General features: G+C 39.4%; 1 protein-coding gene across 1 annotated transcript; it reads right to left on the bottom strand.

Annotated features, from left to right (window-relative positions):
- Positions 1 to 2,648: 2,648 nt before the first annotated feature.
- Positions 2,649 to 16,351, bottom strand: LOC148889155 (cadherin-1-like). Its single transcript, XM_089011331.1, has 18 exons — positions 15,992 to 16,351; positions 14,952 to 15,066; positions 12,574 to 12,662; positions 12,220 to 12,360; positions 10,024 to 10,164; positions 9,762 to 9,917; positions 9,514 to 9,658; positions 8,109 to 8,281; positions 7,733 to 7,861; positions 7,365 to 7,550; positions 6,968 to 7,212; positions 6,707 to 6,849; positions 6,404 to 6,495; positions 5,834 to 5,966; positions 5,435 to 5,653; positions 5,174 to 5,304; positions 3,582 to 3,725; positions 2,649 to 3,423 (listed from the first exon to the last, which is right to left on the bottom strand). Exons 1-18 carry the CDS (start codon positions 16,040 to 16,042, stop codon positions 3,208 to 3,210), a joined length of 2,649 nt encoding a protein of 882 aa, XP_088867457.1. The 5' UTR covers positions 16,043 to 16,351; the 3' UTR covers positions 2,649 to 3,207.
- Positions 16,352 to 19,090: the final 2,739 nt, after the last annotated feature.

The following is a 19,090-nucleotide window of genomic DNA, read 5'->3' as shown; positions in this document are numbered from 1 at the left end:
AACACACACAAAAATGAATTAAATGAATAAATGGAAAAATGAATAAAAATAAATTAACCAGTAATAAATACATAAAATAATTATAATGATCACGAGGCAGATACAGACAACAGAAAAAACACAGGAAAAGTAATTATTTTAATAAAGTTTCAAATGTCTGTATTCACAGTTCTTTAACCTTTAACTTTCTTAACATAAAGAAAATATTGAACATGAACTGTCCTAAACATGGCTTCTCTTGCCTACTTGTTCAGCTCCACACAAAAGTTTCATTCGTATCAATCATGCGGGCCGCACTAACATTAATCTTTCATGTCAAGGTGGGCCGCAAAATATTCTTTCGGGGGCCGCAGTTGGCCCACGGGCCGCGAGTTTGAGACCACTGATTTACACATTTTGACAGCCACTGGCGCAACTTTGTAACTCCGCTATAACTCTATTACGATTAGCGCATATTGCTGCATGATCTGTGCCACATATGACTACTTCTGTTTGTTCTGCCCCCAAACTCTGGAACTCTCTTCCTCCCAACATCCGTAATGTTGATTCTCTTCCCACCTTCAAATCCCATCTCAAAACCCACATATTTAAAATCATATTCTCTGTTTAGTTTTTCTCTTGCTTTATTTGGTTTATTTATGTCCCTGTTTTGTGATTGTAAAGTGTCCTTGAGAACTTTGAAAGGCCATTATAAAAATGTATTATTATTATTTTATTTTTATCGCTGAAGAAACAAATTTACTTGAACAGCGATTGTAAAATGTTCGTTTTCCTCCAGAGGATTTATCTTTCATCGTCTGCCATCTTGCCTAACTGATATCTTACTAATGAGATGCCAGTTGTTTACAAAGGTGATGTCACAAATCACATGATTTTTCTCGCTGGTAGGCAAAAGCAACAATAGCTAGTATGGATAAAGTGAATTACTGTAGCATGAAATCTGAACAATGCTCCGATTATGTGCGAAAGCTACCGTTAGAAGTCCGAGAGCGATACTTTGAGAAGCTGCGCTATCGTGACGGTACTTGTAACTTGCCGGATCCTTTCAATTTGAAGAATGGATGGATGGGTTGACAATCCATCCTTATGGCCGGACACAAAAATGGAATCAGTATGTTGTTTGTCAGGGAATTAAATAATTAAATTGAATTTAATTAGCACAGAATACCCACGCACACACAAACACACACACACACACACACACACACACGCACACGCACACGCACACGCACACACACACACACACACACACACACACACACACACACACACACAAACAAGATTAATTGAAAACAGATTTGTGAAATATAATGATCTTCTGGTTGGGTTTTAAGAAATTGAATTTTAGTTAGAAATGGAGGTTCAAATATTTACCTGCAGCAGGTTGATTCTCTTCTTCTTCATTGTCCCCTTGACCCCCTTCTTCTTGATCAATGTTACTGTTATTCCCAAGGAAATTGAGGCAGTGTTGTTCGTTTCTTGCTGGATCCTTGCTGTCGTCTGCCTGTCATCTTCCCGACGCTGTGCTCGCTGATACCTTTTCTTTGGATTATCAGGAGTTAACATGGCTGATGTTTTATATAACCACACACGATATCACCATTGTACTAAAATGCGAAGACTTTCAATAATCTAAACGAAAATGAAACGCATAAACTTACAAAACAATGATAGCATTCGCTAACAACTGTTGTGTTGGTGGGCTTTCTGCCTACCGGAAGTTAGCAGCCGATCACGTGATCATAACAAATTCCTTCACGCTGGCATCTCCTCCTAGCATTGGTTCGGTGCGCTCCAAAGTCGTGATCGAGGATATCGGGCTTTCCGTCATCTGCCGGAAACTGCCGAAAGAGCTAATCGAATTCTGTTTTCATTTACCCACGGTGCATTGCAGTATTTACATACATCGAACACGGCGGATGGGTGCAATATGGAGCGTTAGAATATGAGTAAAACTTTATAAGACATTAACAGGCAGCAAACAAACATTCTCCTTTTTATAAAAGAAACGATCGAATCAGTGTGTGGAGGATAGTGACAATTCGTTGCAGCAAACGTCTGTTCATGATTCCAATTTAGTAGATAATGAGAATTATTTCAGAGCTGTTGCAGCACATTGGAAATCTTCAAAGCAAAGAAATTTGTAGACACGGGTAATTGATCGATTGATTGTGTAGTAACTAAATAAAATTGAAAATGTTTATGTATAAATACATTCTTTGACTTGAATTAAAGTAGTTGATATATTATAAAAATAGATTTTTTTCATTTGTAATTTAGAAATATCATGCTCCAATGTTTTTTTGGTTTAATTCGAACAGTTTTGTATCCATCGGCAATCTCGTTATATCGCACCCCATCAATTTTAGAATTTGGCCCCCTTTTTTAATTTTCTAGCTGCATCCCTGGTAATGTAATCAGACCGAGCTGACCTAGTTGAATGGAAATATAGTCAAGACATTACATTTGAAACAAGATTGCTAGAAGCTGAAGGTCGAAGAAGTCGAGAGAAGGAATGGGCACGATAATGTGTGAACCATTGCGCGGATTTTGAGATTAATAGATCAAATGCTTACTCATGATGCAAAATGGCAGCAATGTAAATCTATTTAATTAGTCCAGATTAGAGGCCAGCCACGACTCAGAAACTGTTTTAAGATAACTTTATAAAAAAATCCAAAAATGAACAAAATGTTGACAGAAATTCATTTAGAAGTGACAGCAGATGTGTTATCACAATACAAAGTAAAAAAAGAGCCTACGTGCATCATTCATAATTGTTATCCAAACCGAGACTCAAAGAACATTAAAATGCAACTGAAGCAATTGAACACAACCCCGAGTGAGGCACAATGAAGAATAAGTCATTGGGATTTTAGCAGGTCACCTGCAAGTTTCAGGGGTCACCCTATATCGATGGCGACAACATTTAAGATATGGCTCTTTAAACACACTGAAGAAACAAAAACAAGCCTTTTGAATCAAACCGAGAATTGAAATTAGCTGTAGTTTTTCCAAAACAGAGCATGACTCAAGACAAAAGTAAGCAGGCCTCCTTTGGCTTCCGAACAGTGTCTGTTACTGACAACAGACTGTTAACAGTCTGAATGTTTCAAATAAACAGTCCCTGCTTATATGAAACTCTCATTCAGGCACAATCCATTCATTCTCTTGTGTGTTCTCCATTCATTCTGCTCTTTGGTCCATTTACAGCATGTCGTCATCTTCGCCTCCTCCAAACATGTCAGAGAGCTTTTTGAAGCGAGGACCCCAGTCCCCGAGGTGGTCATAGTCCTGGTCACCGCTGCTGGACGAGTTCAGAGAGGACAGGCTTCCTGCATCAGAGCCACCTCCCTCATAGTCAAACACCAGCAGGGAGTCATAGGGGGGCGCTGTCGGGTCATTGTCGGCAGCCTTCAGGTTCTGCAAGGAAGCACAGAAGGGTTTTGTTTCGGGAAAGCTCGCATTGAGGACATATTCTTTTTATACGTGCATACAAAGCATCTATCAGAATGCATCAACCTGACTATCAGAGCAAATGTGGGTCATTCCGAATGCTTCATTCTAAGCACTTGACTCACATCGTCAATGAAGTTGCCAATTTCCTCCGGGTTGGCGGGACGAGGCCTGTACTGCGGAGCTGTCAGGAAGATGGGCTTCACATCGTTCCTAAAAACCTCGGGACGGTTGTCCAAACCTTGGTGGAGAACACCAAGATCATAGTCCTGCCAGACAGACAGATACATGTTAAGACATACCCTCGCAATGATGCAAAACAACACGTGGAGAATATATTTTGTTTCAAGAAACAGTAGAAATTAAAATGATTAAACAAATGCATATAATAATAAATGGCCAACTACGTACATTTTACACTGTCCATTGCAGGACACCTTTCGTCTTTACAAACTGTCAGAATTTATATACATCCCTCCCGCAAATATTGGTCTCCATGACATCAGAAGCACTTAATATGGTAATCAGAGTCATATTCTTACTGAAACTTTTAAAGCACGCTTCCTGTAATAGAAAGTGAGTCGGTTGACTTCACAGAATGGTACCACCTTTGCGTCAATTGGAGCAAGGAAACACCTGGTACACACACACACACATTCACCAGTTTTTGGGAATTTCTCCATTGCGACTTTCTTATCTTTCCCAAATTTCACTGAGCCCAGGTGCAATTTGTGTAAACATTTGAACTTGAACTGGAGTGCCACTCATGCTGATCATAGCAAATAAATTACAATTAAATTAAAAACCTAGCCTTCTCAGAATAGAAAGGTTATTTTTCATTTAAAATAAATTGCCTTAAGGTGAAGGTGGCTGTTTGGCAACAAAGGTATTTGCCGACTGTCAAAGAAAGTGGAAGAAGTGGAATAAGAAAAAGAAATGGAGGTAGTGGTCATCATAAAAAAAACGTTTTATAGCATCTAAAATACCCAAAGCACGCAGTATGATATTTTTATTCAAATGCAAAACAGCAATAAAAATGACTTAAAGTGTCCAAAATCTGCAAAAAAATTGAGCTGCGAATTGGGCATTTTCAGAAAGTCCCGCCCCCGGTTTGTGACGTCACGCCAAGACATCTTGCATTGCTGGAAAATCAGAACAATGGCTTCAGATTCGGAGAATATGCTTTCTTGTTACACATCCAGTTATGAATATGATTCAAATAGTTCTGAAGAGGAAAGCATACATGTTTGCAATCGATTAAAGGTTTTCTGGGTCGTTTTAATGGCTCAAGACTGACGTGTGGTGTCACAGAAAATGCAGAAGATGGCGGCAGCCCGTTTCCTCAGGCTGATAAATTCCTTCCATGGAGCTTGGACGCCCTCTTCTGGCGGCTTTTGGGTGCAACACGAGGTTTTCAGACCAAACAAGATGGAAGGACTGCTGCAATGTGTCTTTTTTCGGTCAGGGGCGTTCCTTTAGCGACGTCACATACGGACTCGTCACTAACTCAAAAACAAGACTTCCTGAATATTCAGCGTGAGTCTGAAAACGTGAAATATAGCTATATGCTGTGGAATCTTTGTAAAATACGCTCAGTAGAAGTCATTTGAAGCCATTTTACAAATTATGGACACAATATGTCGGGAGACGTCGGTTGTCCTTTAAGAGGAAGACTGACTGACATGCCTGCATTGCATTTCCCAATATGCTGATGTACCTGATCATCCTCTCCACCTCCCTCTTCGTCATAGTAGTAGATGTTGTCCCGGATGTCATCTTCCTGCAATAAAGGCTCCTTTTGTTCTGTCCTTCGCCGTCTTGCAAACAGCAGCAAGAGTAGCAGCAACACTGGGCAGAGAACCAAAACATAGATACTAAAAAAAAAAAAAACATCGCGATAGATCTGTACAGCTGAGCATCAGAGTAAATCAAGTCAATGTCAGAAGGTGATGACAACAAAACCCAAAGTCACACTCACACAGAAGCAAAAGGACTCCTCCGAGAATTCCAAGGATAACAGGCAGGTCAGTGCCGCCCGCCACTCGTCCTTTACACACCACGTCTTCCCCAGAGCAGTCGCATACTCTGGCCTGAACTGTGCTGTCCTGCTCCAAACCCTGGTTGTCCCCCACTCGAAGAACCACAGTGTATTCTCCACTTGGCAGCTCCGTGGCCAAGTTCAAGATAATACCCGTTTCTGGAACAAGAGATGAATCGATGAGTCGTTGAATCAAGTGAGACAGCTTCAAAATGAGTGAATGTGTCGAACTGAGCACAATACTCTGCATGTTACTCGTTCACCGTCTCGGTTTCATGAATGCAAAAGGTAGTAAACATTATCCGATTCACACAGAAATTTTGATCTAATTGAACTTACTGGAGTCATTCATTCGAGCAGTCCAGTTGGTCTTTGACATGCCCTCTAAAGCGACTCTGTACGGAGCAGCAAAGCCAGGCCCATCTTTATCAGTTACTGACAGTAACTGGGGAACAGGTTTTTTGTTGCACACCTGTGGAACACAATATTGGATTGACAGTTGCAGGTTAGATTCATCTGTCGAGTCATCAAAAATGACCATGCCATGACCCATCTATCATTCTGGTGCTGTGTAAAAGAATGACCATATTTATCCACCAATTATTGCAATATTTGAACAGCTATACATGACATGGAAATCAAACATATTCGAAGGAATGTAAATCTGCACATACAGTATATCTATCTCCACACACATACACATATGTGAAAGAGAGACTTCGCCAAATTTCAAAACAGTCACCTCTGAAAATTTGTTGTTTTTTTTTTGAGTAACACATGGACCTATATGGAGAGGTGACAATTGTTGGATATTGTTGTGTATAAAAAAAAAAAAAATTAAACTACATATAACCGTCAAAAACAAAACGACTGTGCTAAAAAATTGCAGATGTAGAAAAGGAACTTTACCGTGAATGCACGTTCCTCAATCGTGGGTGCGTTGTCATTAACATCCTCAAGGTGGATCATCAGTGTACCTGTTCCCGTGGCTGGAACTTCATCTGATGAAGAGAAAAAGGCAAAGTTCAATGAATCTTTGAAAGTGCCACGAAATATCAATGTCAATTTTACTCTTGGGAATGTCTGAATAAGAACATGGAGCACATCTGTGCTTTAATTGAGATCATGGACCAGGACCATCCAGGGAGTAGCTTGATGGTTACATCCCTCTAACACCATCTGGTTTTATCTAAGATTGTGACCTGCACTTACCATTGTCATATGCACCAATTAGTGCTGTATATTTGTTGTCCTTGACAAAGATCGACTCTCTGTCCATAGCATTCTTCACTGTGATCAGGCCTGTATCTTTGGCTACATTCAACCAGCCAGCTGGGTCGCTAACTATTTTATACCTGGAAATAGAAAGGACAATAAACGGTGAATTTAAACCAGTATCAATCCCATCTCTGGTAAGATGCATAAGCAGTTAAATGCCCCTATAATATAAGAAACCAAAGGCGGTTGTCTTACATGACTGTCTGTTTGCGTGCAATGTCCGGGTCTGAAGCAATGTACTGCACTACATCGGCATCGATAGCAAGGTCTTCCCGTTTGGACACAGGTTTCTCCACAGGATCAAAGACCGGGGCTTCGTTCACATCGACCACATTGACAATCACCGTGGCTGTGGAGGTGGTCATTGGGGTAGCAAAAGGAACTTCATTCTCCACCGCTATCAACAGCGTATGCTTGCTATTCCTCTCGAAGTCCAGACCCTGCATTTAAAAGATGGTGAAATTAACAAAAGTATATTAATCTACATTGTTCAGGTAAAAACGTGTCTTTCATTTCATTGACATTCATGGTGAAAATATTCGAAAACATAGTTACCGCCACCAAATAAAGTGTCAGGGGACTCATTGGATACCTTGGCAGTAGTGAGGATTCCCTCATTCTTGTTGCTTCCGGTTTCCACTTTGAACAAGTTTGAGGGATCACCACCAAGAATCTTAAACTTTGCATTCCAGGCTGGAGAATGAGGCTCATCGCCATCCGTTACCGTCATCTTCGTGACTATAACGTCCACTCTGTTTTCTTCCACGCTTGTCACATACTGTGAAAATGAGGAGATGTCAAATAAGGGGACAAACAAAGTCCTGTTGCACATATTCCATTGTTGAGAAAATACTTAATATAAATAATATATAATAAATATAAATAAAACAGTATATTGACATTACAAATGCAGGTAGATAAGAGTTTCAACAAAATGGTATTTAAGGGTAAACTACTCACCGAGCTTTGGGTGAATACTGGAGCATTGTCATTGCTATCCGTCACAGTGAGAATAACTTTTGCCTCTCCAACCAAGCCATTGCCCAACATGTCAGCTGCTCGCACGATTAGAGTGTATGTGGGATATTTCTGTTGGGGGTGGGGGGGAAAGAATGACAGAACAGAAAAATAAAACTGATTGGAACAGTTAAAAATACAGTAGGTTTCTTTAAAGTTACATCCACCCCCCAAAAAGGCAGAAAACAAGAGCTTTAAAGCCACAGAAGACATCACGGCCAATTCGAATTATTGTGTAATTTATTCTTACAAACCATAAGGATGCAGTTTGATAGACATTAGAAAACAAACAACTTTAAAATGGTGATAAAGCCCAAACCTCTCTGTCTAAGCCTCCAGCATCAACTCTGATAACACCAGTCACAGGATTGATGAGAAAAAGGTTTGGCGCGGGCTTCTCTGGATATTGGCTGGAAATACTGTAACGGATATCGGAGTTGTCATGGTTTTCCTGATCCGCATCCGTGGCATTTACCTTTATGACCTCAAATCCTGGCGAAACAAGAAGAGACAAATGTGATACTGTACAGTATGATAAAGAGACCGGCATGTGGTTTTAATCCAATAATAATCAGTTTCAGTGAATCACCTCCCTTGATTGATAGTCACCTGCTGGATTTGCCCTAATGGGGTCTTTAACCATCATTCTGAAGGCATCTCCCAACTTTGTTGTAGCTATCACTGGGCAATTAATGAAAGTATATTTGTTTTTAATTCATATTCTTTCCTCTGACAAGCTTTCAGAGTCTGCACCAAATGTGTGCTGTATGACTGTTTCGACAAAAGCAAGCAGGAGCGAAGGGAAAACCAATTTTTAGTTCGAGTAACTACTTTTAAATGGCCTTTCAGTGGAGGTTTCCAGTGTAGGGATGCTACTGCAACATGTCACCATGCCTTGTAAAGTAGACGGGCCTATATATTCTTTACAAAAGGTATATTCTTAAAAATAGGCAACTTGCATGCACCTGTTGTGCTACATAGTAGAAATGAAGTGATTCAAAGACTCATAAAGTTAAAATCATTTGTTTTTAAACATCTGTCGATAAAGACATTCAGATACCTTGGGATAGCAGGAGATTTTTTTTTTTAAATACAGTAAAGTCTCATTATATCGATATTCAAGGGAGTCCGAAAAAATATCGATATAACCGGGACTATCGATATATCCAACCCTGTATGCATGTAATTTTCTCCGTGCGTGCATAGAAATAGTATCGATATAACCGGGACTATCGATATAACGAGACTTTACTGTAAAGGTATCCCAACAGGAAAACATCTTATATGCCTTTAAGTCAGCAGTGGTTAATCTCACGCAAACAAAAAAATAAATGTATTAGTGAGTTTAGAAATTGAAATTCTAAAGTACAGTAAAGTCTCGTTATATCGATATCGGATATATCGATAGTCCCGGTTATATCGATACTATTTCTATGCACGCGCGGAGAAAATTACATGCAAACAGGGTCGGATATATCGATAGTCCCGGTTATATCGATATTTTTTCGGACTCCCTTGAATATCGATATAACGAGACTTTACTGTATTTTTCAGCCGATAACAATCAGCTGGGGGCTGATCACCCTTTGTATTTCTTCCGATGGGCAAAGTTTATTTGTGGTTGAGCGATGAGTTATGTGCATGGAACAAATTCAAGGTAGCACGGATATGAGGAAACAAGCAAAATATTGTTTTCTTGAGAAAAAGTAATCTTTTGGCTGTACCTTTTGGTGATGCCTCAGCCACTTCTCCCAAGAAGGTATCCTTTTCAAAAACAGGTTTGTTGTCATTCTGGTCAATTACATTGACAATGATTTCCATGGGCTCCTCTGCATTTCCAGAACCATCTGCCACCGCGTACGCTTTGAACTGCACAGAAAGCAAATGGTTGAATACGATGAAAGTGGACTGTATCGCAATGCACATTTCATAGCAAGTGTGCATTAGATCCAAAAAAGAATGACGATCTCACCAAATATTTGGGTTGCTTCTCCCTGTCGAGTGGTTGCGTGAGATAAAGATTGCCAGTGTCTCTGTCCATGGTGAAAAGGCCAACAGGAGGCTGATCAGCTCCAGGACCGGTGATGCTGTAAAATATCTTCTTGACTTTGTCCTCATTTGACCTAATCTATACATAATGAGGGAGAAGTTAGGTTGCTTTGCTTCAAGAAAGACACACAATTCACTGTTAATCTTTGCGGTGAATCAAATACTCAGATGAGCGGCTTCCGTACTTGGGATACTTTGAGGGGATAAGGACCTCTGTCATTCTCCGCAACATTAATGTCGGGAATAACCCAGTCTCTCTTTCGCCTCCTTAATCCTCCATTAGACTTGGCGAAATGCAGAACTGGCACCTCAGCATCGCTTGTGCTCTAAAGAGAGAAGAAAAAAAAGTAGCAGACAGTTAACAACCAGGCAATTACTGTTTGGGTTACAGCTGTGACCAGTAACCTGAACTCGAGACTGAGAAAGGTTTTGGGCACCGGGCATATTAATTTCCCAATGGTAGAGGTTGTACATCCATTTGAAAGCTGGAGAAGGAAGGTCTTTGTGAATCTCTCGACCTCTGTACCAAATGTTCAATAGTTGCTTAAGAACAGTTTTTGTGAATAGAGCTCAAGTCTGTTTTACTCAAATTTAAATGTTATCTGTTTGTTATTTTATTTTTTTATATATACAAGTAACAGTAAATGTTGTAGTAGAAAGTAAAAGGGATTTATAAAAGAAAATAGACTTAAATATTTGGATAGAATTTGGGCGAGGGGCAGTTGGGTTAGCTTTTCGACCTCTTGTTGAACAAAGCAAGTGATTCACACCATCTCAAATCATTGGCATCTCTCTACCCACTCTTGAGGACTTGTGGACTGCAAGAACAAAGGCAAGGAAAACCCTATTACTTCCGGGTTGAGTGAACGCTGGCGCGTGTGGCTGCCGCTGCTCAACCGCAGAAAAAATATCATGTGACTGTAACATGTCGCTTATCAATGAAAATGATTATTATTATTATTATTATTACATCCAACAACACATCATTGCAAAAAGTAGTTCTCTATACATAAAAATGGTCGATCATTGGATACTACAATTAATTAATGCAAGGCAATCCAAATGAAATGTTTTCTTTCAATAAGAGACATATTTAACGATGATTGGACTCAGAAAATAAGGTTTAAAAGTGCATACATCTTTTGCACATTTTAATCATGCCACAAGAGGGCTCAATACTGAACTCAGCAACTGAGTACAGTACACTGTAGTTGGATTGGATTAGCCTTTATTAGTCTAGCAGTGGAGAAATTGACATTTGACAGCAGCAAAGTTATGAAAGGAAGAGGAAAGAAAAGAAAGAAGTAAAAAAAAACTAAATACAACACCTTCTGTAGTTGTAGTTATCAGGGGTGATATTAGCAACTGACCTTTTGGGCTTCTCTGCCATAAAAGCTCAATTAATGCAATAAAAATGTGCACTACATTAAGAATATTTTGGACATAAAGCAAATTACGTTGGCGGCCAATGAGTGCCAAGGAAAAGGTAAGAAAAAGCAACATGGAAAATACCTGTGACAGTACCTCTAGGTCTCTGCATGCAAAGTTTTAAGGTTACAAAACAAACAGGAAAATAATGGCTCATTAGAAAAGACATTTCAAGACATGAAAGGTAAAAATTCATATATGGTTGCTACTCGCGGCTCAGAGTTTCCTGAATGCAATATAGTTATAGCTGCTCCACCATTGTCTATTACTAAGCATCTTCCTGGCATCGCATTAGCGAAGAGGGACCTCTACCGTACGTGTCTATCTATGAGAGAGATTGATCAATAGATGTTGTACATATGGGTCTGTGCAGCATCCTTGTTCACCCCTCGGGCAATGAAGTCTTCCGATAGTTTTACGGAAATTCAATCGTATAGTAAAGGTGTTCACCAGTTGGGAGAATCGTTCACTATGCGGATGTGTGCCAATGACATTTTGGAAGGATTGTTAAAATCCAACAAAAACAAATGTCTTTGGATCAGTCACTTACAAAACGGCAGACATAAACCACTTCAGAGAGTGAGCACGCACTAAACAGATGATGGACGCAGTTAAAATGTAAATGATATTTGTAATTTTTACTCTATTCCTTGTTTCTTACATTATGGACAATGTTAATTTAGTGTGTGATCATTTGTAATATGTATTTGTGACATATTTTGATGCATTTTTATGCTTCGGGAAGCTTTTTTTGTCTGAATTTTGTGGGGTGCTTGGAATGACAATGTGTTGTCTACACAACAACATTTTCTAGTTAAGAAATTTCTTCTATTTTGTCAGTAAAAGTGTTTTGTTGTGCATTGAGCAAGTAATTTTCAAAGAAGGGCAATTGTATGATCTCAAATATGGTGTCATTTTATGGAGCACTTTGTTTTCGGTGAGCCCTATCATACCATTGCATGACGCGGAGCATTTTGGTGTTGGTTGCCATGAAGGAAGACCCTGACAGGAATGGTCATCATATCCCCTTGAGAATCCCAGGTGTGAATCAAAAAGTCAAGTTGAGCTTCATGAAGAGACACTGGTCTGTTTACCTGATTGAAAAACACAAACATTAAAGGCCAGCACACTATTGAGTCATTTGTTTTCCAAATGATCATGTTCTAAATATCATCATGCCGGTTGGTGGGCATCAAGCAAGCACTCCAAAGTGTACTCTGTTTCCACATTTTCCACTGTTTCATTCATAAAGATGTGCACTCATTGCGAACAAAATACAACAGAGTGAATAACACAAAACATCTCACCTTCAAGACACCATCAGTTTGTACGGTGAAACGTGAATCTTCACTTCGAAAGCGAAATCGCGTGCGATCTGAGCAGTCTGTGAAGTCCACTACAGCAGAAGAAAAAAGTGAGAATAAAATCACATTTCAATATCAATGTTGTCTATTTCATCAACAAAATGCTACACTAGCGCGGAATGCCAATGCAAGGCAAATCCAAAAATAAATTAAACACACACACACCTCAGATGTTCATGATTTCATTTCTAAAGCAAGGACGATCATGGAAAAATAATCACTCTTTTTATTGATGCAGATCACATGAAAGAAAACAATGATTCATCATTTTTCAAAAAAGTATTTGGTATTTATTCAATGACTCCAAACCATCATGCCAATTCCTCGCTGCATGTTATTTTATTGAATAGAAATAAATATAAATATGATGAATTTCATCGTACTGCATCCTCACCTTTAATGCCTTGCATCTTTGCAATGAAGCAATGAAGAACCCTCGCTCTTCATTCTATTTAGTGTTTTCTAAAACAAGAACACCCTTATTTGCCTCATTATTGAGAAATGCGCAAATAACGGGGCTCGTCGGGGGCTCCCCCATGACACAGGTTCAAGGATCCAGGGGTCATGAGGGTAGAAGTCATGGGGATGGGTGGGGGGGGGGTCTTTTGACTTGCTAGGTGGAGCTGGGGGTGGAATGAGAGACGCACAGTGGGCCGCATTGAAGAAGCAGGGAATAGAACTCCATAAACCAATGGAAATGATACATATCTATCTGGGACAGGGGAATAGATCCAATCTCTGAATTTGTCAACTGATGCTACAGTTGCTTTGAAACCCAGCTTGAAGGAGACGCGTGTGACATCATACATGCTGTGATCATGATGTTTCTGATTCACAGATGAAGGGAGGATTGGATTTTTTTTATCGTTCATCTAAAACCAGTTGAAACAAGGCGAATATATGAATAACTGTTTTGATTGTGTTATTGTCCAAGCTTTGTTACGTTTAACTATACTTATTTTATATTAAATGCTTTGTTAAAGCTCTTGTAAAAGCGCTATATACAGATATATTGTAATGTGTTGTATGTTTTGAGACAATGCGAATTAAACATTAGCATTTGAATGGATTTTTTACGATTCACATTTGAATTGGATCCTCTATGGACGTCTGTGTAAGCTCTCAGTCGTACAGGAGTGGTCCATCGATGAGAGGTTTCTTCAGCAGTCATCTGTACTTTTTTTTTTGAAGATGTCGGACGTTTCGCTTCTTATCCAAGATGCTTCTTCAGCGCTGAAGAAGCATCTTGGATAAGAAGCGAAACGTCCGACACCTTCAAAGAAAAAAGTACAGAGGACGGCTGAAGAAACCTTCTCATCGATCCTCTATGGACTAAAGCAAGTTTTAAAAACAGAACGTGTTTTACATTTAAAACCTCCAATGTGCGCCATTATTTTGGTTGTGCATTTAGTTTTACATTAAACTACAACTGGGTGTCATTAATCAGCTTCAAGCTTGCTCAGGGGCAGCTGAATCACATTTGCTTCACACTTGCTGCCGGAGCCACATGGTGCATTCAGGGTACTTTCACAATGTTGCGAACTTGTGAACGCACCATGCTGATCTGCACATTAATCGAGTGTAATGTTTTAAAAATGAGAAGCCGAAATCAAAATCATTAGATTTCGCTTGATGGCCCAGCCCCATTCGGCAGTGCATGATTTCCGTCTGGTATTTTTCCCATGATACCCTGGGGCATTATGCGGCACATATGCAACTTTTTTCACATGCAGCCGAGCTTTGATGAATGGGTTCAAATGTACTTTGTAAAAACGTTTGAACACATTCTCACTGACGTAACACACACATTTTAAAAAAAACGTTTCTTCAGGATCACATGCTGCAACTAAACTTTTTGGTCAGTTTACTTACTAACTTACTTTACTTACTAACTTATTGCTAAGGGAGGTAAAATATATGTTCAAACAACCAGCCCTCATTTTAATTTCTTTGGGGGGAAAACATGCCCAAGACGACCCAGACTGTTGAGTGCTCCAGCCTTGCAGCTGTTGACATTGTTTGAAAAGGACGGCTTTGCAAAACAGGCTTGGGGACATTAGTGAGTGCAGGAAAGATCATTAGATGAGGCGCAGCAAGCTGAGACTTGAGCTTGCTTGGCTACTAAGTATCACTAATGATAAGAATGGACCTTGAAGAAGCATTTTGTGCCTTTTCGCCAAACTTCTTCAAAACTTTCAGATTGATGAGCGGATGTCTACCATTTACCAAACTTTTATTTGCAAAAGATACGCCAAAATCACAAGTGGAATAAACAATGACACGCTGAAATTAGAATCTGTGGTTTAACAGCTTGTTCTTACCTTTACCCAACACCGTGCCTCTTGGTAGGTGCTTTCTGCTCACTCTGAACACTTTCATATCTGACTGAAACCCAGGTACACATGATTGCTCTTCTGTGGAAACAACAGCCCAACCCTACAAGAAGATACATCCAACCAGTCCGCATATTAAAAAAAAAGTTGCTCTGACAATTTTAATATTCTTCTCAACTTCAATGTTAATTGTTAATGATTGATTAACTCATACTTTGTTTCGAAAGCAAGTCAGTGAACATGCTCAATTACATTTTAGAACTTTGGGTTGCTGACTTCATTGAGAATATGATTTCAGATAAAAATAAAAAAGGGTAGTGGCAAATTTTTTCAATAAGAAATGGCAAAAAAATGTAACATGAGTAATTATTGTCTCAGGATGTTTGTCAATTATCTCATACACGGTGCACAAACAGATGATTGGCCCATTTATCCTTGAATCGTTGAATCATTTATTTTTACAATTAACAAGCCACGATTACAGTGCTTTTCTGAAACAACGGACGCTGTTGTAAAGACGAAAACATATAACGTGACCATTTATTAAAATTTCTTCCTGGGATTTGTGTTGCTAAAGTTCAAAGGATCAAAGGAGTGAACAGACATTGGTCAACTGAAAGCTACGCTGCCGAACGTTAACGACTTCAAAGTCAGGGCGAGGCCCTTTAGCGAACGTACTCGATAACATGCAACTTCAAATGTGTCTTTTAAGAATGAGCTTTAATGTCTGCATGATACTTTGAAATACAGTACATTCAATTACAACACATCCTCAAACAGCAATATAATCATATCAATACCTTGACAAATGAGCGGCCTAGGTCAACTGAAATTACTTGAAGCGGTTAATTTCGTCGACTCGTTCTAAATATGAAATTATTTGTCGAATTTCCAAAGACAGTAGAAGTCAACCATTTACTCAAAATGATGCGTTAATATAAAAGCGATATACCAAGAGGGGGAAAGGCGATTGCAGCCAGAAGAGAAAGGCATTTTGTTACATTACAAACCACGAAACTCGACCTCACCTGGAGAACGACGAATAAAGTCCCCCACACCGCGAACGTGGCGGTCCTCATCTGGCTGGAAGTCTCCAAAAGCTCTCTTTGAAAAGTTTACGATTCAAATTTAAGTCGTATATTCCCGAGCAGGTGTTTGCGCCGTAGTCGAATCGAACTACTGAATAAGAGTTCAACCGACCAGTCGCAGCAGGTATTTTCGATGTGTGACGTCAACTCACAGGTGCTCCTCTTCCGCCTTCCACATAAGGGCAAAAACACTGACACGCCTGTCTGGACAGATACCGGCAGTTTCTGTAGCTGGTTAGTCACACATATGGACCAGAGACAGCCCCAGTATTTAAATAGAGCCGTGTTGGTGGCTGAACCTGCGCAAGTACAACTTTCTGTTCCTCTTTCATCTGTCCATGTCGAAGCCGCAACCCCACTGCCCCCTCCCTCTCTCTCTCGCTCTCTCTCTTTCCCTCTGTCTATCTGTTCGTCAGCCTCTCTCTCTCTCTCTCTCTCTCTCTCTCTCTCTCTCTCTCTCTCTCTCTCTCTCTCTCTCTCTCTCTCTCTCTCTCTCTCTCTCTCTCTCTCTCTCTCTCTCTCTCTCTCTCTCTCTCTCTCTCTCTCTCTCTCTCTCTCTCTCTCTCTCTCTCTCTCTCTCCCCGCAAATGAGGAAACACGTGTTGTTTACCTACGATACCGTGTCGATCTGTATGTCTGTTAGTCTGCAAATTATGTGAAATTAGAGACAGTGATACTTCATTTTACGAACTTAATTGGTTCCCAGAGAGTGTGTGTAAGGCGAACAGTTCGTCTGCCAAACATTTATTTCCAATAAGAAATCATTAAAAATTAGAATAATCCGTTCCCAGGTCCCCATAAAACATAATTTTCTACTAAATAAGCCTCAAAACTACACACAATATACCTTATTTTATGTGTAATAAATGTGGTATTGTATTGTAATTAAAGACATAAACTGTACTATATAATAAAGTCGTTTTATTTACCTTTGTGATGGTCGTTGATGTAGTTGCGTTTTGACGATATCCGAGTGAAGTTGCTGCCCTTTCTCGACGATAATACCCTCACTCAGACTCGCTCCTTGCGAGCTGCTTTTTCGTTAATCCAAATCAACAGACGTTTTTAAACGTCTTTTATTGCCTGAGATTGTTGCTTAGACAACACAGAAACACCCTTAGCCACACGTAGCAATGGTAGACTTAGCATACTGGTACTGGGACGCTAAGTCACAATTTTCGATTATCTCCTTTTTCTGCTCGACCGTAATTTCTTTTGTGTCCTCTTCGGCATAACACTAGCATGTGGTGGGGTCTTTTACGGTCCCATAATAGCAAAAGTACCACTCGATAGCAAACCATTTCTGCACTCAAAGTGTGTGTGGAAAACTAGTCCGCCTGCCACCGTGGCGCTGTGTGGTTTGGTTTATCCGCCGAAAACTAGTTTGTATGCCAAGATTATATTCTCACCAATGTAATGTTCGTAAGGCAAAATGTTTGTGAGCTAAAGCATTTGGATGCCGAGGTATTACTGTAGTTACTCATGGCACCCTTAACATATCTCACAGCACAGGAGTGTTTGGCAATACAGTATCTGAAATATAAAGTTTATGATTCTGTTGCAACACACACACACACACACACACACACACACACACACACACACACACACACACACACACACACACACACACACACACACACACACACACACACACGCACAACCCATAATTCATTCTGGAGATGAGAGCTCTCCCGGTTCATCAAGTCAATTTCTTGCCACTACAAAGATGTGAGATGACTCATTGTGTGTAAGTGGACAGTGACAACACAGATTGTATATGCATAACAGTGGGCTGCTGGTTGACACACACAGACTCAAAACTACAAAGGTAGGTACGTAGTAAATGGGTAGTCATTTACAATATTAAGAAGGCTGGAATAAATCTGTTTATTTGACTAAATAAGTGAAATCATGTCATTCATATTATTTATTCATTTGTAAGTCAAGCAGTTGTGGTACAGTAAGAGTGGTTATTGCCTCCGTCACACAGTTCACAGTTGGGCTTGTGGGTCGTCTGGAGTTTACATGTTCACCCCACGCTTGCATGGGTTTTCTGCCCAACACATCATCATCACATTCCAAAAATGTGCAGTCCAAAAATTGTGAGTGTGAATGTTTGTCTGTCGATATGCGCCTTGCGACTGGCTGGGAACTCAGTTTAGGGTGTACCTTTCTGCTTGCGCTAATTCAGCTGGTAACCCAAGCAAGGATGTGGCCAAAAATGGAGGAGAAAAGTCCACTGGTCAAAATGCAAGAAAGTATTTTCTTTAACTTATATTTGTCCCCCTTCATATTAGAAAGCATGCATATGTAACCTCGCATATTAATTTCTCTTATGTAAACATGATACATAGATATAATTTTAGAAATTCCAAAATTTGTGCATGCTTATGTATGGACAATGGGGTAAAATTAATGATCACGCCAAGTTTTAGGCTAAAAATAGCTGTCATTTGCATATTCTCATATGAACAAATCACTAAATAACAACAAATGGTATGAATTTGATGTCACAATATCCAGTGACTGTAAAGTGTCCTTGAGAGTTTTGAAAGGCCCTTAGAAATTAAATGTATTATTATTATTATTATTATTATTATTATTATTATTATTATTATTATTATTATTATTATTATTATTATTATTAGTAGTAGTAGTAGTAGTAGTAGTAGTAGTAGTAGTAGTAGTAGTAGTATTATTGCTGGAATCCAGTTACATCACATTGTTTATGACAAAACCTTTGAAATCATAACTTTGTTTATTGGTATTTAAATAAAAAGTTTTAGTCTTGTAATAGATAGGTTCTTTAAAATTAGTTACCGCTAGCACCAGGCCAATTGCTTCCATGCATCAAATTAGGCAATTTCTTATTTTTTCATTAAGAATTTCTTATTTCTCTCTTTTCATTCTTTGAAGTGACAGCTTTGATCCAAAATCTTGACTTTGAAATCCTTATGCAAGTTTTTACACTCCTGGAAACACAAAAGCCATGTGAAAAGTCCCTTTTGGAAAAAGTTCACTGACTACAATTTCATT

This window comes from Hippocampus bargibanti, linkage group LG13 (assembly GCF_051943395.1).
Source record: "Hippocampus bargibanti isolate YZ-2025 linkage group LG13, ASM5194339v1, whole genome shotgun sequence".
NCBI classification, from domain to species: Eukaryota; Metazoa; Chordata; class Actinopteri; order Syngnathiformes; family Syngnathidae; genus Hippocampus; species Hippocampus bargibanti.
The sequence above is the reverse complement of the archived record's forward strand: the minus strand, read 5'-3'. Positions and strand labels throughout refer to the sequence as shown.

Coding starts and splice junctions, on each gene's coding strand:
- LOC148889155 (XM_089011331.1), bottom strand. CDS start 16,042: ATGAGGACCGCCACGTTCGCGGTGTGGGGGACTTTATTCGTCGTTCTC. Junction 5,305..5,434: donor AGGAGTCCTTTTGCTTCTGT/GTGAGTGTGACT, acceptor TTCTCTGCCCAG/TGTTGCTGCTACTCTTGCTG. Junction 3,424..3,581: donor TTGGCAACTTCATTGACGAT/GTGAGTCAAGTG, acceptor GCTTCCTTGCAG/AACCTGAAGGCTGCCGACAA.